At 37.4% G+C, this 27671-nt stretch overlaps 1 protein-coding gene across 6 annotated transcripts; it reads right to left on the bottom strand.

Annotated features, from left to right (window-relative positions):
• Positions 1-4378: 4378 nt before the first annotated feature.
• On the bottom strand, positions 4379-26660 carry LOC131037819 (protein-tyrosine-phosphatase MKP1). Of its 6 annotated transcripts, none has more exons than XM_059220642.1 (5): positions 26153-26392; positions 25772-25848; positions 20972-23985; positions 5288-5467; positions 4379-5100 (listed from the first exon to the last, which is right to left on the bottom strand). In XM_059220642.1, exons 3-4 carry the CDS (start codon positions 23516-23518, stop codon positions 5411-5413), a joined length of 2604 nt encoding a protein of 867 aa, XP_059076625.1. In that variant the 5' UTR covers positions 23519-23985; positions 25772-25848; positions 26153-26392; the 3' UTR covers positions 4379-5100; positions 5288-5410. The 6 variants fall into 6 exon arrangements, with proteins under 6 accessions (XP_059076625.1, XP_059076628.1, XP_057826023.1 ...); XM_059220645.1 differs by lacking the exon at positions 26153-26392 and adding an exon at positions 26005-26078; XM_057970040.2 differs by lacking the exons at positions 25772-25848; positions 26153-26392 and adding an exon at positions 26451-26660.
• Between the last annotated feature and the right edge of the window lie 1011 nt (positions 26661-27671).

Consider the following 27671-nt stretch of genomic DNA (forward strand, 5'->3'; position numbering starts at 1 on the left):
CATCTAATTACAACATATATTAACTCTGCAATTAATGTATCATCCACCAGATAGATCCTGGGATCTAGATAAATAACTACATGCATCAATACGAAATTCCTTTGTCTGTGTATTTGCAAAAAAAAATTGAAAGCTGGCTGCAGTCATATTCATCCTCAGGTGGAATAAATGACATGCTTTACAACAGGATTGTTGAATCGAATGAAGCAGATCATCAGCTACTTCACTCATTAGCAAAACTCAATTCAATAGATAAAGCAAGATCAGATTTAAAGCTTTTCCACTTATAGAATTCAGCTTAATTTATCTATTTATAACAAATTTGGATTGCATTGAGACAATTGGAAACAGAATTTGTAAATTGAATAACAAAAAGAAAATATGTTAAAATCCATTATACTTCAAACAAATTCGGTGAAGTCTTGAATTAAGATTAGCAGTACTCAGTCTTCATGGTTCACACCCTAAGAAAGCAAAAAGATTAGATCACTACACAGAAAATGGCGATGAAGCAATTTTTTGAGAACTTGAGAGCAGAATAGATTATGAAAAGCAAAGTTTAGACTGGTGACAAACAAGAATATTAAGCAAAATTGCACGATAATTCAAATGTGAAAGAAATGTTGAGAACCTTTCAATAAAGGTAAACAAAACATCTGGAAACTCTTTTGTGTTATAAACCAGTATGCAGCAAGTATAATCTAAGTATGTCAGTACGAATCTTTGGGTACAATATTACCTTTATGGATGATTGCAAATAGTAGTACTATGTTGCATCGTACAGCTATAGTTCACTAAATTCAATAAATGCCAATCCCTTACAAGTGATCATTGTGAACTAGTCTTTTATATGACTTAGATAACGTGCTAATAACTGGGACCTTGTGAAAATTGATGTTCTCCCTAGATGAAAGGAAGTAATGAATTCTCCAATTTAGTTTTTTCTGCTGCAATAACTCCTTGCAGCAGGTATCCTTCGAATTATTTCTTCCAATTAGTGGTGCAACACTTTGGGTAGATCTGACCATTTTATAGTTTATCCAATTTAGATGTCCACTTCCATATCCTTTCAGTACTTCTCTTATTCTCTGTAAAGATCCTCCAATTAATTCTATGCCTAAGTTGTCAGTCCTGGTACAGGGATGGGTATAAATATAACTATAAATGACCTGCAGGCTTGAATTTTCACAGTTTACTACAGTATAAATGCAGTATGAATTTTCATAGTTCTTTCTATGGAATTGGAGAATTAAATTAAATACAATGTAAAAATAGAAAGAACTATGCAAGGAGTTATTGCAACAGATAAAACTAAATTGGAGAGAATAGAGGTGGACAACTAGATTGAACAGAATATATAATGGCAAGAACCACATAGGGTGCAAAACTATTAACAGCAAGAACTAAATTGAAGGATCTCTAGTGCAGTTAAAAGAAATATCAAGATGATGGTAGTGGACATCTAAATTGTAAAAATTAAAATGCAAATATCTATAAAAAGTACAATACCACTGATTGCAAGAATTGATCAAAGGATCTATAGCGTAGATGAGAGAAATACCAAGACGATGGGAGTGCATAACTAGATTGGAGAAACCCTATAATGGCCAGTAATATTCAGCGTACAATAATTATAATAGCAAGAACTAAATTGAAGGATGCCTACTGCTTATAAGAGAAATACCAGGAGAATGGAATTGGACAACTAAATTAGACAAACTATAAAGTTGCCAGAAGTATGCAAGCTGTGATATCATTGATACCAAGAACTAAATTTGAGGATCTCCACTGCAAATAAGAGAAATACCCAAAAACGAGTTAGATGGGCAACTAAATTGGAGGAACTATAACAAGTAATATGCAAAGTTCAATGCTGTAAGACACCATTTGGAGATGTGGATAGAACAGAGTTATCCTTTCGAAGGAGGATGTGGAAGGATATGAACCAACAGTACTGCTATATCAAGATGTGCAAACTACAATATCTAGATACCAAGGGCAATGCAAGGTGTGCTATTATATTTAGCATAGTCATTAGGAGGCATGGGTACAGGCACAGAAAAAGTGTTGTGAACCCGAGTTTCATGGTGTGACTATGTCAGCTCCACATGAGCTTGCTATAAATGGTAAAGGACATACTTCTGTACCATTACAAGGAGACTCCGAATTCAAAAAACAAATATTTAAGGGGCAAAAAGGGCACAAAAGTGCTTCTCACCATTTGCATGATACATTTTCATTATTACATACCAGCACTTGCACATGAAGCCAACAAAAAATAACAACATCCATACTCCATAATGTATGCATGCAGCAACGATGAGAACAGGGATACTATTTTTGAGATGCTAACCAACCTCTAGAATAGTAGATACTCATACAAAGAACCTTAGCTAAGCGATGCAACTAAATACAACAGCACTAAAGACAAGTAAACATAACAAGAGATGTAGACCTTAGGCCATCAAACACTGAAGCTGAAATCTAAGTATCTTTCAAGGATTTTCTAAAGAAATATAATATGCACTTAAATGACAAGAAAGATGTAAAAATTATCAACTTACTTCAAACAAACACTGTCATGTCCCCACCTATCAACTACTTGTTATCCGCCTTCTAGCATGAAAGAAGGCAGAAACAAATAAATAAAGAGACATCGTTGATCAGAAAATCGTCTCATTTATGAGACATCACAATTTTCTGTAAGAATTAATATGCAGAACCAGTAATAATCTTCATAGGGCTGCGATGATTTCCTCAATCTGCACCAATACATAAGTATACAGTAATTTGATTCTTCAAAGAGTTGGTTATAGCATCGACTTGTGTTTATTGATCCACGAACAAGGGAGAAGACATCATTAGTCAGCAATATCATTAGTTAAAGCATCAGACACCACAACGGCAGTAACCATTGAATAGTTATGAATGAAGAGGCATCGGGTCAACCAAGAGACATAACATTTCAAAGGGGCGGGTCTCAAAGGAAAGAAGGTGACTCCCTGTCCCTCCTTAAGATATAAAAGGGCAGTCCATTATTGGGATAAGGATCATCATATCAAATGATTAGAAATCAGAATCCATGCAGTTTGAATCTCTTAGTTGGCAGATCAAATTTCTTAGCTGGCAGATTATTGCAGCCATTGTTGAAAATATCAGTTTGGTATGATGATCTTGATTAAAAATTAAATACTTATTTACAATTATAATTACATCTGAATACTACTAGAGTTAAGGCAGATATAGGGCCTATAATATAGATATTATAATTATTCTTATCTTATACATTATTGCAGAAATAACAAGATTTACATCGGTAATTCAAGTTTATATAATAATTGGCTTAATCTAATTGATTACATAATTATTCATAATCCATTTGAAGCTAGTACACTTCTAGCCCATTCCTCAATCACTCCCTATTGCCCCTTAAGAGGATAGGTTGGTTTTGTTAGGGAGAGGCGGAGTAATTCCTCAAATGGTGGGTGAATCCCAAGATAAGATATGGACGGGGTCCTGAAGCCTTGAGGGAGCCTACTTGTAGATTGGTTTCCAAGCACCCTATGACAAGTAATTCCCCATCCTCCTTAGGGTTGATGATTAGGAGAGAAGTAATTAATTGGGGCTTAAGTATGTTAACTGTCAAATATATTATGAATCATTAATTGTTTCTTGATTTAATCTGATTTAAATGCATAGTGATGTACGTTAATCATTGAGAATTGGCAGCCTCCTAGTAGGAGACATCACAAACACAGTAGGAGAATAATGATGAAAAGGTTTACAACACTACTCTAAAGACATCTTACCTCTTCATATACTCTACAACAAAATGGTGTTGCAAAGAGAGTGGAACAAATTGGAAGAGGATTCGAAAGACATTCAAAGGCACAAAAATCACCAAAAAAATTGGGTCGATATACCCAATACAAATATACATCTAGAAAGTTCAGTATTTAACATCAAGCAATGTTTCCCCTTTCTATTATGCATCATTATTGCTCCAAATATCATTAATGCATCAAGAACCAGGGAATAATGTTTGGCAATCCCTACATTTGAACTATAGTATATAAAGACTCTTTAAACAAAATATATCATCAGTAAAGGATATGTTAAAATACCACTAACTTAAAACCAATTGCAAAAGTTCTCCTCGTACAATGTGGTCTTCAGTTTATAGTAGGAATCCACAATTATATTAGTATCAAATCTTCTGCTTAATAAGGTGGAAAGTACTTCCTAACATGCAGGATAGAGGAAAGAAACGCTATACTTCCAATCATCAATTGATTCTCCATATTTGTCTTGTAACTCATTCAGCAATTTAAGCAACTAGCAAAATATTAAAACCACAAACTGCAAAGTTCTGACTGACTGCAGCAAAGTTTCAAATATTTACATTTAATAAACCTGTTGTTTGATTCATACAGATTTTGACAATGTTTTCTGCAAAAATACTCTTCAGCAGTCAAAGGTGGCTGTACATCTGAGCAGCTGAAATAACATAGGATACTAAATTTGGTTTGTTTCAAACAAGAAGCTAATGAAGCTAAATGAAACAGAAGACACAATTCAAATTTTAGTTTCAATTGTTTTGAAGTCACTTGCTTCCTGTACTCTTGAATATCAAGAGCAAAACTATTTGAAGAAAAATATAAGGTGCCTCTTGTTATCAACCAAAATTTCCTTCTTTGGTATTAAGTTTGACTGATGACAAAATAAGGCAGAAGAAACAAAGGAAGCTCTTATCAAAACCTCTCTTGTTTCAATTGCCTTAGGCAAACCATGAAGCTCTGAACAAATGTCTTGACTGAAGTGGAAAAAACAACGAGAAACTGTAGTCCATTTGGTTGTAATCTAGCTTAAGATGAGACATTGATTACAATGATCACCCAAGTTCTCAGCTAGATATAATGTACCATGACAAAGATTGTAAAGTGTAATGGGTGGGTGATCAATTATGCTCTTACACAGTAAAACAACTCACCAAAAATACAAATCCTTCTGGTAAGACCACATTGATGACCACTCCTTTAGACAAGCAGTTGTGGTAGACTGCATCTTATGGATACTTATTAACTCCTGATGAATGAGTTACTGCCATCAATGAAAGAAAATTGATTTAATATGAAAAAATTTAGCATCGCCAAAGACCATAAGCACAATTCCATCTTTCCAACTAAAGCAGAAAACCACTTTAGATAATGCAATTTCACATGCAATGCTGAGGGAGAAAATAAAAGAGCACTATTAGCAAGCAAATATAAACTGCAATTGAATGTACCTTATGAGAAGGATGGCTGTAGGCAACATCCAGACCAACTAAATAAAACATTTAGTTGTACAAGATCCTAATTTCTCTGAATTATCCAGCTTCCTTATAAACTTTCAATACACATAACCAACCTCAACAATTACTGAAGTGCCCCCAAAATTCTTCTGGCTCTTCCCCGTCTCTAACTATCTGCAAAACAACATAAGAAGAAAGCAAAAGGAGTAAGTTAAAGATCTCTCCATAACCATGAAATTATTTTATAAGTATTTTTGTACTTGGAATAGCACCTATACATGCAAGGATAACACCCAAGAGAATAGAAATAGAGTGTGAAATATAGTACACTTATAAAAATTAAAAAACAATCAATACAATATTCAAGTAAACCATCCAACACCCAGTCACCTTATTTTGATTATTTGGGGATTAAGCAATATATTATATGTCTCAATGTTCTATATATGTCATTTTTATTTTATATTACAATTTGTTTCACCCAACATTCAGAAAGGGCACATCCAGATTTGAAAAGTACCACAACTGCTTCTCACAATTACAAAACAAACCCCCACATTACCTCAACCTGCACCAACATACACACTGTAGACATAGCCCAAAATTACCTCAACCTATACCAATATATGCACTGAAAACACACTCCTACATTACCTCAATTCATACCAACACATGCACAGTAAATCTTGTTTTATTTTTAATATATATTGCAATTTACTGCCTTGGATGTCCTCCACAGCACATTCATATTTTAAAAGTGGTGGCAAGTTCACCAATGCAGTTGCTTGGATGACAAAGAGCACCCCAAAAACCCATTTTGTTACATACAAATGACGCTGGGTGCAAGTCCCATGCAACTTTGTTGAATAGCACCTTATACCTGCAACCCTTCCCAAAAAACCTGTTAAATTAATATTGATAAATGACAGCTGTACATCTAAGCTGTCCTATGATTTAGTACTTAAATAACATGTAACTGTCCAGGTTACGGGTTACAATAAAAAGTTTCTGAATAGACATTATGTTAACATACATTAATAACATGATATCATGATCCTCTGTATTTCTTCTAATTTTGCTGCTAACTTTCAAGAGCGTCTGTTTTTCCAGATGCTAATAACAATATTTACACCAAGAAACTAGAAGCAACAAGCAACGGACTTCATTTTGATTGTTTGTTATGTTTGAAAGGCAAAGAATTCGTCCTGTTTGCAAAATATATGTTATTTATAAAGAATGAAAAACTCCCTACTATTTGGTTCATCCTGTTCACAGAAAGGGAAAAGTCAAATCAAAGGGAAAATCTCACATGGAAAAAGAAGTTGAGAAGTGCATTTTTCAAAAAACCATAAATGTTGATCCTCAGAGCTTATTGTGAGTTTCAGTGCAGACTAAAGCTTGACACAAGATAACAACAGTGAAGGAAATATAACTTCGTCTAAAAAAATTTCTGGAAGTGACAATTATAATTTTCCAAAGTTTAAAAAAAAGTAATTCTAGGAACAGATGCCAAGGATTAGAGAGTGGATGGAGCTGAATCTGTACAAAATAGACAGATTTGTTTTAAATCCTTACTCAGCTTGAAACTTTGGATAATGTTTCCAAAAGGTGATCGGGAAACCAACACATACATATCAACTAGGGCTATTCATTAACTTTAGAGCTAATAAATGAAAAGAGCATTGGAATGAAGAGAAGAAAAAGAAGAATGTTAAAATCACTTTTTATACTTTGTAAATTTTTAAAATATAATGATATTTGGTAAAAGAAACTGGCGAAAATAAAAACTTATCTCTGGAGGATAACCCTGTGAAGAGGTGGGAGAAACACTACTACTGGGTCATCATTCCCACTTTTAACTTCCTAAAACTAAAAACAGTAAAATATTGGAGTTCATGTTTTAGTGCAATTTCTAATAGGTTAATGATGTAGGTAGAAGTGTTTTTTTGTTTTGGGAGGGGAAGGGGGGGTTGTTCTAGTCTAGCTGATGTATTTAGATGCCAATTTTGAACCAGTATAAATTAAATTCATGAACAAGAGTAAACTAAGCTCGGCCAATCCACTTATATTAATATGATGAAAGGAATTAATAAAATAGTTATATCATATATGGATGGGCCCTGCTTGCAATTCTACATTAAACCTCCACCTATCAAGCTTAATATTTGTTTTTCTGCATTGCACTTCACTGATGTTTCATCTTAAAATTTAATCAATAAAAGTATTGATAACCAATTTATTGCTTTAAATTTAACTGCATTGTTTGTATTAGAGATTCTAAATTGACCAATAGGTGATTCTTTCTTTTATGTTTTTAATATAGAGAGATAAAGAAGAGGGAAAGAATTGCTCTAAACATTGCTGCTACTAAACAACATGCAATATCCATTGATATGCCCCATAATGGTTTTGCTTTTGTTTCATTGTTGAAATCTGATCCAATAACACACCAGTAGCATTGATTTCCAGGGAGGTAAACAATGGGATAATGTAACCTTATCCCCAATCCTACATAGATCCCAATGAGATAATGTAAACTTATCCCCTAAGATACTGGATTCTTCTGTTTTAGCCCGGGTCCTGGTACAGGTACGATTCGGGTTCGGGTACGGCTTGGGTTCTTCCTGGGTGCTTGGGTTCTCTGTGGGTTCTTCTGTGAAGGACCCACAAAGAACCCAAGCACCCCAGAAGTACCAAGGGCCGTACCCAAACTTAATTTCATAAATTAAAACTTCAATTTCACTTTCATAACTTTGTGACAGCATTTTTTATCAGAATAAGCCAGCAAGCAAGCAATTAAATATCATTTCAGTTGCATTTGTGAGCTATACCTATGAACACGGGGTTAGTAAACTTTATATCAACATTACTGAGATTGATTTCAGTTGATTTACATTATGCATATGTAGCAGTTGTTTGCTTATGTTTTGTGAAATCGCTTTCCTTATGTTGTTAATGATTTGGCATTTTGTCAAATGTTTGAAAAATGAAATTGAACCAACTTCTACACTAGGTACAGCTAGTAGTAATGGCAATCCAATTGATTGTGATTGACCTTGATGCTTCTGCTGAAGAAAATAAATATTAAAAACGATTATAATTTGTATTTGCATTGTGTAATGACATTTTGAGACTTGAGTATTTTCATTTTTGCAAATTATGAATGAGCTATCAAAACATTCTATTTATTGGCAATTATGGATTTATGAGTATTACTCTTCTTATAGTTCTACATTGATACAGTTTATATTTTCTTAATTTTGATGTTTGAACATACATACATATGTGTGTGCGCGTGTGTACCGATGTACCCATACCCGTACCCAAGGAGGTTTTTTTTGGGCCAATTCCGCGATTCCGTATCCGTACCCAAATTGGTAACTTAGCTTATCCCCAATCCTACATGAATCCCAATTTCCCGATTTGGACAAGGTCGTGAGTCAAAAGGTATTTTTCTAACATCTCAACTTCACAACTTCAACTGTAGAAAGCACCATAGTGGCATTACACCACATTACAATGTGCAGGAGGATGAACTTCCCCAATGAATGCATGGCCCAAAAGGTTGGGAAAGCAAATTGTTGGTTCTAACGAGCTTGAGAACTTTGGTCTCTCATTGATCTCATTTTAGGTTAATGAGCCAAATACCTTTCCTGAGAAGGCAAACCCAACTGGGAAGCCACCATGAAGGATGGTAATTATGCCTTGATGAAGAGTCATACTAGTATGTTGGTAGAGTTGCCTCCAAGAGAGTAGCTCATTACATGCAAAGGGTTTATAGGATGAAATGCAAAGCAAATTGTCCTTTAATTAAGTAAATGTCATGTTTTGTTGCCAAAGGCAACGCATAATGAAAAGGAACCAACTAAATTAGGAGACCTTTGCTCATACTGTCAAACAGGTCGCTTTTTTATTAGACACTCCATTGCAGCTCAGTTTGAATGGGAAGTGTATTAAATGGATGTAAAGAGCACTTTCTTTTTTTTTGAATGAAGGGGTAAAAACTTTATCAATAATCAGAAACCAGCATTACACAAGAAAACCAGAGCCACAAGGCTCCAGAAGAGAGCAACAAACCCAACCAGAAATCATCCAGCTTCATAACTATCCATATCCTCAGCAAAGATCTTATGCAAGTCCTGATAGTAATCAGGGGAAAGATGCTCCCAACCCTCAACTTTCCAATCATCACCATGTTCCGAAGCACACTTAGCCAAACAATCCACTGCTCTATTCCATTCACGAGGAATGTGGATGAAAGACACCCTCTCCATCATAGCACTAATTTGCAAAATCTAGTGCACAATCCCTACCACCTGCCAATTAATCCCATTCACCTTCTGCTCAATCAACAGATTAACAATAATCTACACATCCAATTCACAGATAACTTTACGCCACCCCAACTCATAAGCACGCTCCAAGGCATAGAAAATTGCAAGTCCCTCCATAAAATTATTAGACTGCTGCCCTTTATGCACTGAAAAGAAAAAAACCACATCCCCCATACAATCCCTACAAACACCCCCAATCCCAGCAAGACCCGGATTACCCTGAGAGGAGCCATCGGTGTTAATCTTAATGGAATCATCTTGAGGGGGCAACCATCTTCCCACCCTTTGAACCTTCTGCTTAGCACGTCTACCTCTCCTGACACAAGCTGAGACAAGAGACATCTCCTGCAAACCCAACCTACTCACAATATCAGCCTCTCCTCTATCCAGAGGAAAATTCACCTCACATTTAGCTTCCACCATCTCCTTGATCATTCCAATGATTCTATTCCACACTTGTTGAACTAACAGTCTGACTTCCCTAAAGATCCTCTTGTTCCTCTCTAGCAAGATCTGCCAAAGAATGAAAATGGGCCCAATGTGCCAGACAATGTGGAGAAAAGAGGACAAAATAGGAGGCTTGCCCAAACTGCTCCAAAACTCCACCAAAGAATCCGCGTGAACACAAGGGTGCTTCCACACACCCCACCAGTAATGCCAGAGCACCAACGAGAAAGGGCATCTGAAGAACAGGTGTGAGGAATCCTCCTCTCCATTACCACACAAAACACAAATGGAAGGCCTGTGGAACCCACGCTTGTGAATATTGTCCCAGGTTAGACATCTATTCAAAGCCAAAGTCCAAGCAAAACAGTTACACTTCGACCAAGAGAAGTTGTTCCAAACATATTTCCACCAGTGCACCTCCCTCCCCTCCAAGCTACGGAACAACAGCTCCTGGTACCCACTGGCAACAGTAAAAACACCCTTAGGATTCAGGGACCAATCAAGTCTATCCCTATCCTTAAGGGAACTGCAATGTCTACTAGCCAAAATGCCATGAAGCTCAGTGCAATCTTCCTCCATACCAACAATCGGTTATTCATTAGGATCCTTCCACCGCACCATCTCCAGTTGCCCACACTTATAAACAGACTTAAAGTCGCTCACTCTAGACCACCCTGCCTCTAGGAACCTCTAGCAAAGATTCACTAAATTATGAAACTGACCAATAATGGGGGGATAGCCATCCCAAGAATCGAACCAAAATAGCACCTCTTCCCCCCTCTTACAAATCCAAAAAAGTCCTTTTATCAATGCAACTCCTTTCTTGAGAGTACTCCAAATCGTAGAGCCTTTTCCCGCAAGCGGATATCTTGGGATTTCCTCCTTTGGGATCCTCTGCATATACTCGTAAGACAAAATCCTAGCCCAGCCTTGATCCTGTTCAACACACCACCTCCAATACAATTTTGCCACCAAAGCCTCCCCAAATAAAGTAGACTGCCTTAAGCCAAGCCCACCCAATTGTTTCGGGCTGCACACCAAGTCCCATTTGACAAGACTCCATTTATAGGAGGACAGGTTGCCTGCCCATAAAAATTGTCTTGCCAAAGAGTCCAATTCCTTCACAAACCACTTTGGGGCCACTTGGAGCATACACCTATAAATCGGAAGAGCATGAACCACCGATTGGATTAGTTGAACCCTCCCAGCAAAGGATAACCATCTATTAGTCCAATGTTCAGCCTTCATGCGAAATTTGTCCAAAATACCCTGCCAAGAGTCCCTGGGAGGATTACCAACAGAGATAGGAATACCCAAGTAAGTCAAGGGAAGAGAACCGACCTGGAATCTCAAGATATGAGCAATCCTCAACTGAATAGTTCCAGGTGTGTTGAAGAAGAGAATGGAAGATTTATCCTCATTGATCAACTGGCTAGAAGCAACAAGATAGACATCCAAGATTTTACGCAGATTTATAGCTTCTCTGATCCTAGCCAGTCCCATCAGGGTCGTATCATCCACAAACTGCAAATGGGATTGAGGAGGTATTTCATTACCCCAACTCCAACCATGAATAATACCCAATCCCACATTATACTTAATCAATCTCCCCAAACCCTCGGCCAGAAGAATGAATAAGTACGGGGAAAGAGGGTCCCCTTGACGAAGACCTCTGGACACACAAAACAACTCAGTATGATCTCCATTAATTAGCACAGAGAAAGAGGTCATAACTCATTGGATCTATTCATCAGCAAAACCAAAGGCCCTAAGAATCTAAAGGAGAAAGGACCATCGGACTCTATCATAAGCTTTTGCCATGTCCAGCTTGATAAACATAGCTTTTTCCTTGGAAGATGCCATATAGAATGAATGGTCTCAATAGTGATGACCACTCCATCCAAGATTTGACGGCCCTCCACGAACCCACTCTGCTCTTCAGAAATGACCCCCCCAAGCCAATTCTTCAACCTTTCCACTATCAACTTGGAAATAATCTTATAAATCACATTACAGAGAGAAATAGGGCGGAACTGGCCTAACCGATCAGCCTCATCACACTTGGGGATGAGCGCAATGAAAGTTGCATTCAAAGTCCAAAGCATCTACTTACTCCTCTGGGATTCTCGAACCACCTCCAATAAGTCCAATTTGATAATATCCCAGAATTCTTGATAGAACTCAATCGGAAACCCATCCGGTCCAAGAGCCTTCCCCTTCTTCATGTGAAAAACAATCATCTCAAGTTCGTCCAACAAAATAGGTCCCATAAGCTGCTCATTCATTTCCCTAGTAACTAGAGAAGGAATACAAGCAAGAACCTGATTTTCCTCTTCCGATTCCCCCTGAGAATCCTCACTAAAAAGGGATTGAAAAAACTGCATTGACTCCTTAGAAATCTCCTACAAAGATAAACACTGCTCACCTCTATCATTAACCAGAACAGGGATGGAATTGCCATGTCTTCTTGCTTTCACTGAATTGAAAAAGAACGTCGTATTCTTATCCCCCGCTTGGAGCCAATCAATATGAGCTCTCTGTTTCCAGTAGATCTCCTCCCTAAGCTCCCACTCCTCTAAATCCTTGACTGCCCTGACTTCCTCCCTAAGCAAGGCTTCTGACAATCCATGCTATCTTATCTCTCTGGTAATGCCATTCAACTCTAATTGAGCAGTTGTCTTAGCATGAAAAATATTACCAAAACACTGACGATTCCACCGTTTAAGTTGAAACTTAAATTGCAGCTGCTTGGCAAAAGTGTACATAGTAGTGCCAAAGGCTAGCCTCCCTTTCTTCCACCACTCTGCAACATAAACCTGCAAAGAAGAATCTCGCAACCACATAAGCTAGAATTTGAATGAAGGGATGCGAGCGACTCAAGCAGAAGAGGACACCAATTTGATGGGCCAATGGTCCAAACCTTTCCAATCTAAAATCTCAAAGCATGTGGACCATCCCCCACCAACCCAAAAACTAGAAACCAGAAAGCGATCCAGCCTCTCTGCAATCCAATACTCCCCTAATCTCCTGTTGTTCCATGTGAACAGACCATTGTTGGGCTTGATGTCAACAAGATTCAAGGTTGATATACTATCCTGAAGAAGGAAGGAAGAAGGCTCCACCCGCATAACACCACCCTTTTCTCACTCAACTCTAAGATGGCATTGAAATCAACCGCCATTATCCACGAATGAAAAGGAAAAAACCCACACATAAAAGTAATATGAGACCACAAATTCTGCTTACCCTGAAAATAAGTGGGGGCATAAATGTTAGTAAGCAAGATATATTCCCCAATCTCAAGACTAGAGGCAACCCCGGATAAAGATGATCTGGAAGAAACCCACCATATAGGACGAATCCTCAAGGGGTTCCAAAGATAAGCCACACCTCCAGAGGAGCCAAATGCCCCAATACACTGACATTCGCCTCTCCCCCATAGCTTTGGCACCAGACCCAACATACTTTCCACAGATAATTTAGTTTCCTGCAAGAAAGGGACATAAGGAGAATGACTCCTTATCAATTCCCAAATAGCTTTTTGTCTAGGGCCACTGTTCAAGCCCCTCACATTCCATGATAGCACAATCATTTCAGGGGATTACAAAAATGAGAATCCAGAGTCTCACCTGACCCTGACTCAACCAAATTCTCCCCCATCAATTTGATCTTATCCAAGTCCTCCTTTTTGCCAACCTTTGAAATCTTCTCCGTTGCACCTTTTTTAATGTCTTTCTGAAGAAGACCCAGATGTAAAGAGATCTTATTACTTTTAACCCCAACAGAGTCCAATTTCTGTGTTGCAAGAGAAACATCCCCACCAACCATCTTCACTTCAGAACTAGAGATGGGTCCCTTCTGAGCCACTACCTGTTGATCCATCTCCATCTGTTGACTTCCAACCTCCTGCAGACCCTGGGTAGTATCCAAGTTCACATTATCAAGTATCAACCCTGCTGCACTATAATCCAAAGGAATCATCCCCAGATTCACCTCTTGTTGGTTAAGATCATCCAAGGCTTTAAATATGTTAAAGGTATCCTCCTCCTGACTCTCCTGCAAAGACCTCTTTTGACCTTGGTTCCTATTCTTTGTCTTAACTGGGATAAAACCATCAGCACCCACAGCCACACCAGATATGGAAGCTTTTCCTTTATCAGCCCCATCAAGGTTACGGGACGGCTGTTGAGGCTGATGCTCAGCCGATTTAAACCTAGGGCACTTGCGCTGCAAATGACCATACTCATGACATAGATGGCACCGGAAAGGTAAAGTCTCATAATCAAGCTGTTGGACCCAACAGTAAGAGCCCACACACATATCTATAGCATCTGGCAAAGGCTTACTAAGATCAATTTCAACACAAATGCGAGCAAAAGTCATTACCTTTCTCCCCAAGGTTTGCGTTGAAGATCCAACAGGCTTCCCCAAAGTGAAGCTAGCATTCGCAACACATCCTCTCGACAACATTCCACCGGAAAACGAGGTAATCGAACCCACACTGGGCCCTGATTCGGGAGCTCCTCCGAAGGGTTAAATCCCGCATGCCAAGGTTTGATGAACATCCCCACCTGGTTATAAAAATAGGGGCCTCCCTCAAAGACTCGATTGTGATCATTCATGCAATTAAAAGTGACCATGAAGTAATTGTAAAGAAACCCTCATCCCCAAAAATTTGCAGTAAAGCAAATGCTTTGAAAAATATTCAACATCCTCGACAATCATCTCAAGCAGAATTACCAATTTCGACCTCTCTTTGCATCTCTCAAGACAGTTGTTAAACTTCGAAATCCGGGATCCATTGGACATACCAGCGCCAGCAAGCCCCGAATTTGAATCAAATAGGTTATTATCAAAGGTCTTAATACCTTGATTTAGGGGTTTCGAGCCCAAAGCCGCTCGAAAATCCAAGCCGGGAGATGCCCCCGAGGCCTCTTCTCGAGAACTAAACATCACACCCAACAGCAAAACCCACCCCCCAAACGGTTATGGGAGATGAGACTCCACTCCCCGATTATACCTGCCACACACTCCTCTCAAGCTCCTCCAAAACAAGAGCACGAGCCCAAGCCCACCTCACCCCGCAGAAACCACACAAAGTTGCCTGCAAAAACAAGCTCGAACCACACTCCTCTGCAAACACCCCACCCTCGATTCGCCTCCTACACCAATCGCACCTACAAACAACACCACCCCTCCCTACAAAAACATACACTGCCCTCCCCCTTGCGCACAACCAACACATTCCACTCATGAGCTAGGGCACGGATGCCCTAGCTCGACTCTTGCAACCCTCGCACACGCCATCATCGAGCACTTTCTTAATAAGCATATAGCCAAGGAAATTTATATGGTAAAACAGGTGATAAGCAAGGACCATCTTGGTCAAGTCTTCTGTTGAACTTAAGCAGACCCCACAAGCCTGGTACATAAAAATTTATCAACACTTACATGATTCTGGATTAAGAAGTTTCACTAATATGAATCTCTATGTCAAAAACAATGATGATAGTTATATGATTCTTATGCCATTTAGATATTAAAATCAGATTTATGCCTAGTTATTGACATGACAGACTTGGCCTCCAACATTATTGCTAGGGTGTAGATTTTTAGCATATGATCATGCAACCTTTGTCTCTTGGGACAAATGTACCAAAAATCTGCATGAGAAATTCAAAATGAAAGAATGTAATCCTGTACATAACTATGGAGCCTAGTCTTAAAAATTCAGCTTGCACCTTGACTCACCCCGAGTCAGTGAATCAGCATTTAGATAGCTAGTGGGCAATTTAATCTATCTTAAATCCACTCAAACCAGATCTTGTATTGCTATTAGATGTATTTTTTAATTCTTGTCATGACTGAAACTAGTCCACTAGAAAGCAGTAAAACAAGCACTCTAATGTGTGAACGGTACACTGGACTTGGACATTTTGTAACAACAATCTTCAAAATTCAAGATGTTAGACTAGATTAACTCTGACTGTGCCAGCACTATTTAAACAAGAAATCAATTACTAACCGTGTCTTTGACATGCATTCATGAGCTATTTTATAGCAAAGCAAACTCCAACATGGTATTGCCTTGTCTTCCACTCAAGTAGAGTGCGAGGTGGACATTAGCATAGACTGTGAGGCCAAACAGTTGCAATGGCTACTATATGACTTGCAACTGGATCCACTCACACTAGATTTGCTGCATTATAATTATTTGACTATTTTGAAGTTGGTGGAGAACCAATATTCCATTCCCAAACCAAACACATTAAGGTTCACTATCACAACATTTAAAAGTGGATTGATATGAAGAATGTTTGTTTTCACTAATGTGTCACTTGGAAGCAGACAGCATAATAATGACTAAATCAACTGGGCCTGATAAATTTGTAAAATTTTGAAACAATCTTGGAGCTAATTATGTGTTTTTGTCAATCCATTAAGGTGGGGTATTCGCCATAAGACATTTTTGTTCAATAGCTTATAGTTATACATTGTATGTTAATTATGTGAAACAAAATAATTAACTTACAGAATAAGTTACCTCGTTAATAAATAAGCATGTACAGAACTCCAACATGTGCCAGTTTCTCCCATTTCCTTCTTACAACATTGACTGCTTCAATTGATAGAAGATTAAAAGTCAACACTATTGCTACCATTGAAGGTTATCCCATACATTGGAGTGCAAGTTATGGGGTCTCAATCTCATGTTTTTAACTGGGTGTATTTTAAATTTTCTAACAATAATTAAAACCTGCAACAAATAGCTTCAAACACAAGGTTGTAACTAGAACGGTTTTAGTATATACAAGAGCACCAAAGTTATGTTTTAAAAACAGTCAAAATAGTTTTAGTTAGGTTTGGAGACTTTTTTGGGCAATCCAGCTTACAACGTAGTTCATTGGAAACAAATATTATTGGCCTAGTATAGCACCCTCACTGCTTTGATAATTTGGACCCATGCCTACGTCAATGCCTTCTCTAGAAAGATAACTTTATGCATTGTCTGAAAGTACTTTCTAGACAATAAAGTTCAATTTCGTTTGTGCATATATCTGGAATGTTTATATTGCAGTTCAAAATTTTAAATTTATAAATAATAATCATATACAAATTTGTGATTTCATATCAGAACTTCCATATTTTAAGTACCAAGTTTTCTGAGCTATAATATAGCTTCTTCGTAAGAACCTAATATTGGTATCAAAGATATCATATTTTTTATCAAAATTTCAGATTTTGTTTTCCATATTTTGTATCATATTAGTGGTATAAAAATATTTTTTTTGGACATTATGGGAGAGGCCCTAGCAGAAACAATTTCTTGAAATAAATAGCCCACTAGCCCCCACTGGTCACTATTAATGTTTATGGTAGACATATAATATAGAATCTCCAAAGGCCTCCATTTTTAGAAGGTCTAAAGAAGTGCCTTGTGGAACTCAAGAGTTCAAAAAACAAAAGTACAAAGCAAGGATGAAAAAATTTACTTAATAAAGTTGTTGGTAAATATCTGGACTTCAATGATAGTGGTAAGAGTTTATTTAAACATAGTTTAATGAAAAACACTTTTGGAGATGTTGGCTTCCAAGGTAGTTTCTTAGGAGACTAAAGTTGTTAGCCAAATGAAACGCACACACAAACTGCTTGGAGATATTGTGCTAAAGCTGCCATCCATACCTTCTCTATAAAAACACTTTTATGTACCGTCCAAAGGTGTCTTTTCCATGAATTAGCATACCATTTAATTTCATTTAGTATATGAAAGTCCATTAAAAGAAGTTAAAGTGAGATGACAGCAGGTCAATAATTAATCACTGAGCAGAGAACTAATATCTAAGTTGATTCCTCAAGACCCTGTCATGCCTAGAATCTATGGGGCACTCCAGACACACAAGCCTGAGTCCCCCCTCGGGCCTCTTGTGAACACTAAAGGCTTACCAACCTACAACCTTACTGGCTAGTTAACTGAGAAATTTGCAGCCATTTGTGGGAAACACTTCCTGCCCCATCAAGGATTTTGTGCTTTCCTCAACACCCTTAGTGGCCACAAGATTTGATTGAAGATTGCTTCTCAGAGTCTATGCACAGTCAGATTCATTTAAATATGGAAGTAGAAGGGAAACCACATACTCCCTTTCTTGGACTTCTTATCCACCCAAAGAGTCATATGGCTCTCTTTTCCAGCAGATCTAAAGAAAAAGACAGATAAAGAGATATACATTATAGCAAATTGCCATCACTATTTGTCATAGAAGGCCAGAGTGATAACACCCTATTATTTACAAGAGCTCTCAGGTTCACTGATGCAGAACAACTTAATAATGAGGAACAAATCTTGAGATAATCCATAGGAATAATGGTTATTAATTAAGACTAGTAAATCAAAAATTCCACCGACAAATAGACGTAGAAGGATTACCATGACTGAAGAAAATTGCAACATTTGTATTACTGTAGATGCTGGTCTATGCTGGTCTCTTGGATACTCAATCTTATGGTTTTTTGCATGCCTATATATTGTCATCTTGTTGTTTTATGGGATATTTAAATATCTGTAATTTTTATCTTGTAAAGGCTGGAATACTATATATCACACTTTGCTCCTTAATTAGTCATAAGAGTTTTTCTGCTATAAGTATAAAATCTGAGGGTTTTTTTCCAGTACTTATTGATTATTGATTATGATGTTTATTGTCTTTGTAATCTTGATTTTATGCTCTCTCCCAGCGTAATCTACATTTTATGCTCTCTCAAACAGTGGGGACCGTAATAGAACTCCCATTAATTATTCTTTAAGAAAACAGTGCCATTAAAGTTGCAATTATTTTGATTTAAGTACAATGTTTTGCCAACTGTAAGAGCTCATTTTTTTATTTTTGTTATTTAATAACTCAGGCATTGCTTCAAGAATTAAAACAAGCTTTTGAAACATAACAGTGGCATCAGAGAACTTTTCTGACCTTGTAAAAAAACAGAGAAATTTTTAAAATATAGGAAAATTGAACTATTCATATGATAAGGCATTCAGAAAATTCATTATATAAAAATATTTCAGAATGTTAGAGCTGAACGGAGATGTCACATGAATCAACTTACAATTGACAAAATTTCATCGTTTGCGTTTTCATTGTCAATTTAAATATACAACAAAAGGGCAAAAGACAACGACTACAAAATGACAAAATGTAAAAAAATGGGAAAAAAAATATACTCCATCAGTCAGGGCATATTTCTCAATTGTTAGAGATCAATAACCATGCCTTTCTCTCTATGTGAATCACTTCTAAATTTGTTTTGGAAGAAAGGTTTTAATTTTAAATTGTGTTTGGCTTTGTAGGATACCCTATACAGGTATTCGGCATGCTCTTAAGCTTTAGCTTTTTCAAGATGCAGCAGTGTGCCTTTTCCTCCTGCAATTCTCCTTTTAGCAATGCTATCTCAGACTAGCAGTTCTGGGCAACCTTCGTGATTCCTAATGTCGATACCCTTCAGTCTATTAAGCTTATCCTAGGTGAGGAGAGATTGGGAATACCGGCATTCTCAAAACCAAGGCCTCCATTTTGGTCAATTTCAAGGATAAATTGGATGCTTCCACTTCTAATCTGGTGGTCAAAGAATGGAGCTTAAAAAATGTTTTGCGTTCTGTAAGCAATTCCAGTTTGTACAATATAGCTCGAAGGAAGATAGCACTGGTGCAGAAGAGGAACCAATAAGAAGCTTGGCAGACTGGATTGGTTTATTCTAAGAGGAACCGATCAGGGACCCCATTTTGGCCTATTTCAAGGATACACTTGATGCTCACACTCATGATCTAGTGATCAAGGACTGGATCTTAAAAAACAGTTCTAGCTTTTGTAGACAATGTTAGTTCATGCACTAGTTTGGAGGAAGATAACACCAGAACAAAAGAGGAACCAATAACACATTTGTCCAGAAGTTCATAGCCCAGCAGATGGAGATTTGATTCATTCTCAGAAAGAGAAACTGGTTTCCATTTTGTCAAGATCTTGCAGTTTATGTAGGTGGGCTGCAGATTCTTCTCTGCAATTGGGTGTTTGGAGATTCCTAGTTTGTTCACTCTTCCTGTTGTTTCAAGAAATGCCTTGATTCAGATTGAGAAACACTCGTTTTTAGAGCCTAGTGTTAATATTGCTGACAGTGCTCATGCTAAGGGAGGAGGAGAATGGGTGTTGTGTGAAATGTGTTCTCACTGGAGAAGTTTAAGGGCCATCTGGCTAATTGCAGATTTGGTTAGGCCTCTATTTCTTCAGTTTAGGCACATCCATTTGCACAGCAGCTCCAGGGCATCAGATTTTAGTTTAGTGGCCCTTTTTCGCCTTTTGTGGGGTCAAGGGCAGTTAGGCCCTGTAGTTGGCCATTAGAGGCTGTTATCAGTGTCCAGATTTATCTGGCTGTTGTATTTGTATAGTTTATTTATTATCTTTTTATGCGTGAGGTTGCCAATATACCCTCAACTTATTATTCAAAAAGGCAGAGCTGGACATTAGACCAAATCATAAAAATTTAAAGGTGGCCATGGAGCTTCATACATAATCTTATTAGATATAGCCTTAAGACTATTGCAAAAGATAAAAAAACATCATTACTCTTCTTATTGATTATAGACTAGCTATTTGCTGTTTTTTTTTTTGGTCCAAATTTGACAACAATTGCTTGATAGCACCTATTTATGCAATTACTTATATGATTACTTCATAATTTGTATGTAGGTGGAAGGACAGCCTCCCTGATGGTTTGGCGGCAAATTTGTTTCTCATGTAGGTGGCAAATATTTATGCAAACAAAACTTATTTAATAGAAACAACAACAAAAAAAAATATGGGATGCCCATTTATTATCATCATGTAGATTATGAAATACTAGTGCCTACCCTGATAGGAATATCCAGTGGGAGACCCATTTGCTTGAGGAAGTCATGACCAACTCTTTCCCAGTCTCTCTCTATTGTCAGAGTTCTGCCTAAGCTGCTGTCCAGAACCAGATCAGAACCAACCCACAGATAGAGTACAGTAGAAGACTTCAAATCATCACATGCCTTTCTTGGTGCCAGTAAAATGAAGCGTGCTCTATGATCAAGATCATTTGCATTAAAGACATTAAACATTTCCATATTGGGCAACTTGTACAATACAGGACTCGTGCGCTTATGGGCATTCTCCTTCTCCCATCTAGTTATACAGGATGACCCATATTCTGAGGAAGCGTCACAGAAATATTTTTCAGGTAATGAAGTTTGTTTGGTTGAATTCTGAAATTCTTTCTGCCCGTTGTATTGTTCATCATGCCAAACATCTTTGTTTTGAGTAGGGTGGTTGTCTTCCAGATTTTTCTCTTGTTTTTCTTCATTTAAATCATGAGAAATTTCATCAAATACTTTAAATCGAAAATCTGAACCAACTGCCTTGTTATCTTTTTCTTGAGGGGTATCAGAACAAATCCAAGGTCCTATTCGTATACCACTTGAAACTTTGATTAATGTCGGTATGTCTAGAGATGGTGAATTGTTTCCTCTGCGTTGTGCTAAAGAGAACTGAGGACCCTTGGATGGAAATGATACTGGCTTTGCAATAATCTCAGAGGGTGTGATGGTTCTGACAGAGGGTTCCCATAAATTTGAGACAGGAGATGGTGACTGAGATGACGAAAATGGGGACCAAACAGAAGAACTGGGTGATAGAGTAAATGAAAGACTGGATGGTGAAGGGAAAGGTGAAGGTGAAGGTGATGGAGACTTTGAATTAATCCTAGAAACTGAAAATATTGACATAGGAGAAAGACAGGGAGAAATTGAAGGTTTTATGGGACCTGGGGACAAAAGTTCTCTGTACCCATGAGAAGCTGTGTCATCATTTTGTGCATCCAATTCTGGAGCAGACGTCTCACCTATTGTTTTGGACGCTGTAACAAGCTCCTTCACACTGCCAGAAACAAATTTGCGTCGCAATTTACCCCAGCCAGTTTCTCTTGCTGGCAGATGCGTTTCAATTTCTGTTCCTGAGAATGAAAATGGAGGCACAACACCTCCTGCTATTGCTCTTCCGAAAAGCTCAAAGTCTATATTATATGATTCTACCCTTTTGTCTCCAACACCAACTCCGTGTACTGTATCAACCTGATCTTTACCAGAACAAAATCCTTCTAAATTATCTTCTGATGTGTTACTCTCTGATTTGTCATGGTCATCCACTAAATGAGGGGCTTTTGAAAGAGCATCTAAGAACTCACTATTTTCATGCCCTTCTTTTATGAGAACAATTGCACCCTGAGCTCTCTCATATTTTACAACTTGCAAAGCAGCAGCCTCAGCCATCCTTTCCATGACAGGATCGCAACTGTTTCCTATCCAGACATAAATTGCAGAAGGTATTTGTACAATAAAAGCACCTCTAGAATCCAATGCATCTGAACCAGGAGGATTGACTGATTTTGGAACCAAATGTAGGGGTGCATATGAAGAATGAGGGGCCATTCTGTACATCCTTAGCAAAGAGCTTGGACTCATTGGCGCAGCATGTACTCTCTTCTGGCACTGTGATAACTGGCTAGCAAAGCCTATGTTAGGATTTGTGATACCTCGGGCTGCTTTAACATACTGAAATGCATCTTCAAAGCTCTGACCTTTTCTCCACATGAGATATGCAATTACCAGGGAGGTTGATCGAGAAACTCCTTGGCAACAATGCACAAACACTCTCCCTCCTTGTTCTCTTACTTCCTCAAAATAATCAAATACGTCATACAGTATGCTTGTGATATCTTCACAGGGGCTATCTTGCAACCACAGTGTCTTGTACACTAAATCTGGCTTGAAATACTCTGGACAAACAAAACCCACACAATTTAGCACGTGAGTTATACCATTCTGACGGAGAACCTCTCTATTTTTGGCAACTGCATCACTGCCCAGATAGACATGCTCAGCAACCCTTGAACATTCCTTATCAAAGAATGCAATTTTATCCCTTTTTAGCTTTAACTCTGTCGGCTCAACATTCCTTTGAACTGATCCCAAGTCAATCGTGATGTCTGGACCATTTAGTAGCTTCCCAGCATCTCTTTTACCCCTAGGTGTTGTACAATATGGCCATTCTCCAATATCATCAGATCCTGCTTCAGGCCATTCTTCCAAACACCTCCTTGTGATTGAAAGAGGCTGCAAAGGTGGTAGACACGACCTGGCCTTGATACTCTGCTGTGACCGGGGGGTGAGAGGAATGCAGGGACCTTGCAATGTGGTCGATGTCCTTTCTGCAACCTGCCCAGATGAATGTATACTACCACAATTTACAGGTTCTAGTGTTAGGCGTGCAGAACGAGAGGAGGACCACGAAGCAGATCTCCAAAATTTCTTTGGATATTGGCAATCTATGTTACCATCCCCAGCTGCATCTTCCTCACCCATGACACTCTCTTCCATGGAATACAAAAATAGCTTCCTTCTCTATTTTATACCCAATGAGCATTCAGTAGACTTTGAGCCCACTCCTAACCAGGTATAAGAAACCCTCCTGCAGGGTTGCAGAGGTGAAACTATTGGGATTTTACTGTTTGCAGGGCTGACGCATTTCCCTCAGCAATTAGGTGTAATCCCCAACTTCCTCTTACTGGTGTGTATTCCATACTGGAGAATTTTCCCACAGCTGTACTGGTGTCTTACGAAGTATAGGCTTGCCTTTGAGTCCTATACCTCACCGGTTCAAAATCAAATTTCTTTTTCACATCACACGCATAAAGCTTCTCAATTGCAGCGACTGTAATGAATTGAAACTCCTGTGCAATAATTCTTCTGAATAATCAATCTGAAAGGCAAGAAAATGACCCAACCAGGAATTTTTACCTCGGACAAACATATCCTCAAGGGATTTTGATGGGTTTTCCATCATCCTGCAAACACAAACCAAATTTCATCATCATTGTCAAATTGAGATAAAATACCATCTGTGCCAGATGTCCAGAGTCTACAACAAACTTCCTCCTTGAAAAGGATATTAAAGTCAGAATCTGCATCATGTTTTTATGTGTAGTGAACATCTAAAGAGAATTAAGAATTTTCTTTGTTATGGGGAACATAAAATTGGGATGTTCATCAATGAATCTGCATGCAAACTTGTCATTTTGAGAAACTGCAAAACTTCAAGCATGGCCAATTCATCCAATAGAGGCAGTGGTATATTTTAGAATCTAAACCAGTAAAGGTTAAAACCTCCAGTTCCACTTAAAAGAGACTGCAAAGTTGAATGAAAGAAAGTGTCTTACCAAAAACCAGAATTGATTTCGCTACCTATTTACATTTTACAAGTAAAACAACAGCTCAGAAGTTTTCCATTTGGGAAACAGTATTTTTTTCATTTTTCTGATCCAAAACCTATGACAAACATTTTCACATCAGACAACAGCATTTTGTTCTCATTTTCCATGATATACAATTTTCCTTTCATGAAATTGTAGTTTTTTTTTCCTTTTCAAAACATAAGTTTCCCGTCTGTGAAACTGCAAGCTTTTCGCTTTTCCTATCCTAGACTTGGTAAGAAAACTCAAATGATTAAAAGTTCAAAGAAAGGAATGAAATGGTTACCACTTCTAAATTAAGACAGAATCAATTCATATTTTTCAAGAACAAGATGAAGATTCCTAGATCAAAATTAGCAGATTCCCATGAGATACCAGCAGACTATTCATTTACAAGATCCTGCAAGTCAAGCCAAAAGTAATGACACAATCTCTCTCCTAGAATCAGGAGATATTACTTTGCGGGTGAATAAACAGAAAATATCAAACTTCTTTATTGAACAGTCAATTCCTTTTCAAAAAATAAAAAAACTGTCAGACATGAATTGTCCAGTTCCATTAAAAGCATCCGGAACCAAAACTTTTAGATTAAGGCAGAAATTCAGAGCAGAGAAGGTCTTCCGAGTTCAAATATTCATTACAAAAGATTTTGCAAGTTCATAAAATCAGTTTAAAATATTTGTGCAGGTTAAACCAATATAGTCTTGCAACATCTGCACTAAATTTCCAGACACTCCAAACCGTTAGAGAAAAAACCAATATTTTATCTCCACGGACAGTGTATGTAAAATATGACATGAAACCTGTCAATAAATGAATGAATTGACGAGGTTACATACCTAAATCGAAGGCATAATAGATTTCCAAGGCTTATTTACTTAACTCATGCAACAAAGCAGTTAACAAATTTCTGAGCGGCCAAATTTTCAGAACCATATACCGAAATACAAAACACTTAAAACAATTGTAAACGTATAAATTGGACGATTCAAAACATTGCTTCAAGGCTTCTAAAGCGCAAACTTTACAAACTGAAATGCATAAATGTAACAAAGCGTCGGTGAAGCTAGCTTAAAATACCTACTGGGTAGCTTTCTTTATATGTGAAAAAACTGAAAAAGTTTCATTGCAAAGTAAGGAAAATTTCAAGCCCAAACCGAACCGTAAATTTCAGGGAAAAATGGGCCAGGTGTGCAGGAAAAAAGCCGTAAGTTTTTTGGAAAAGTATTTTCATACAAATAATATAGAAAATAAATGCATGAACGAACCGAAAATTCTAGGGAAATTGAGCTTTCACAAGCTGTAGCACATAAACAAGTAATATTTTTGGAAAAATAATTTAGCTAAGAACAAATTAAGGCAATATATGAAAGAAAAGAACCTGATATTCTCGTAAAATTGAGAGCCTACATAGCTGAAACGAACGTACGTAAGTAATTCTCGGAGAGAAAAAAAGGCCTACAAAAAGAAAATAGACACTAAATACAAAACGATCCTTAAGCTTTCGGAAACCTTACCTTTAACAACTAAATTTGTAGCGAAAAAAGAATTTGGAATTTTTTTGGAAATATCTCTCTAACACAAAGAAAAATAAATTAGATGCCTATGACGAACCGCAAGTTTTCAGAAAAATTAGCTGGAACAGCATCGACAATTATTTTTCATTTTTTGGAGAGCTGAAATTTTCTTTTACGGATAAGCGTATTCTTTGAAAAATAACAGAGAAAGAGGGAGGGAGAGAGACGAAATGCTTGAAACGAACCGTAAATTTCCAGAAAATTTAACTTTGACCAGCCGGAATGCCACAAATACGTATAGCATTCTTCAAACCTCCTAAAAACGACTTCACACACTATACTGCATGAATCGAGCAGCGCAATTATTCGTACAAAAATAATTTCCTTAAAAAAGAAAAAAATCCTTTTCTTTTGTTCTCATTAAAACTTGTGCGAAAGCAATATATAGGCTAACACCTCAATATTTCCGCCGCTTTTACTGAGTATTCTCTGCTCCATGGTCAAAACTACAAAATAAGGAAAAGAATCGTTTGAAAAACCTGCCTGACCAGAAATTTATGCCGTTTTCACCGCAATTCGAAATTCGAACCCTTGACCCGATCCGTAACGCACCTTTCGCTCAAAAATCCATTTCCAAGGCTTTCTGTATGAAATTATGCGAAGAATTTTTCAAAGGGTTGTACAACCCTAGTTTAACCACGGCGAAGGTTTAATTTGAGCCTGGGTTAAATGTGGGGTCAGCCAAGTCTTATGGTCAATGCCGTGGATCGCATGCATCGGGCGTGAGTTGAAAGCGATGGCTTCACCGGTCGCCGGGAAAATTTTGACGGCAGCCGGCCAACCGCCGGGACTTTAGCCGACATCGGCACTTTATTTTTGAGTCAAATGTACCTGTAAGTGGATCGTGAATTCATTGATGGACATGACTGCATACTTTAGCGCTAATCATAGAGTCTGTCCTAATTCACTCAATCCATGATTTAATTTAAAACAAGTTAGAAAATTAAAAGAAAAAATTTCCTATTAAAAAATTTAAAAAAAAAAAAGAAAAATGTATTAAATTATGAATATTTAAGTATATAAGTGCATGGCATAGTGGTAATGGAAATGTTTTTTTGTTTGAATTCATGATGTGGATGATTTGTTTTTTGGTCTACAAACAAGACATACATATATTATTTCTTGTAGGATTTGAACTTGTGACCTCTTTTATCAAGAGTACAAGCTATACACTACTAGGCCAACTCAAGTGTACATCAAGGTCTTTTAGTAGTAAAATTGTGAGTTTAGACAGGAAGAGGTGTCAATAATTGGGCAAGATAAGAGTCTTATTATTATTATAGTACTTGTGGTTATTGGATTTACTTTTGCAACATTAAAAAATTATGAATGTCGTAGAGAAAAATCATAAATACATTCATCATCAAGTGAAATAAATATTTTTTATTTCGTATAAAATGTTATAATTTATCCAATATAAGTATAGAGTAAGGTTCTATGTGAACAAATATTGTTGTTATGTGAAAAAATGCAATTTTGTCTATACAATTATTAGATAACAATGTATATGCATTGGAGGACTTCGTATTATATATTTGTCTTATTATAAATATAAAAGGTGATCACAAAAAATAAATACCTTGTATTTTATCATGAAATATGAATGGTTTTGAAAAAGTTTTATTATCATTCAAAGTTGAATTTAAGTTGTATTTTGAATAATAATGTGTTATTCTTAACAATAAATAGAAGTTTTGTGTTCAA

This window comes from Cryptomeria japonica, chromosome 1, assembly GCF_030272615.1.
Source record: "Cryptomeria japonica chromosome 1, Sugi_1.0, whole genome shotgun sequence".
In the NCBI taxonomy this organism is placed as follows: Eukaryota; Viridiplantae; Streptophyta; class Pinopsida; order Cupressales; family Cupressaceae; genus Cryptomeria; species Cryptomeria japonica.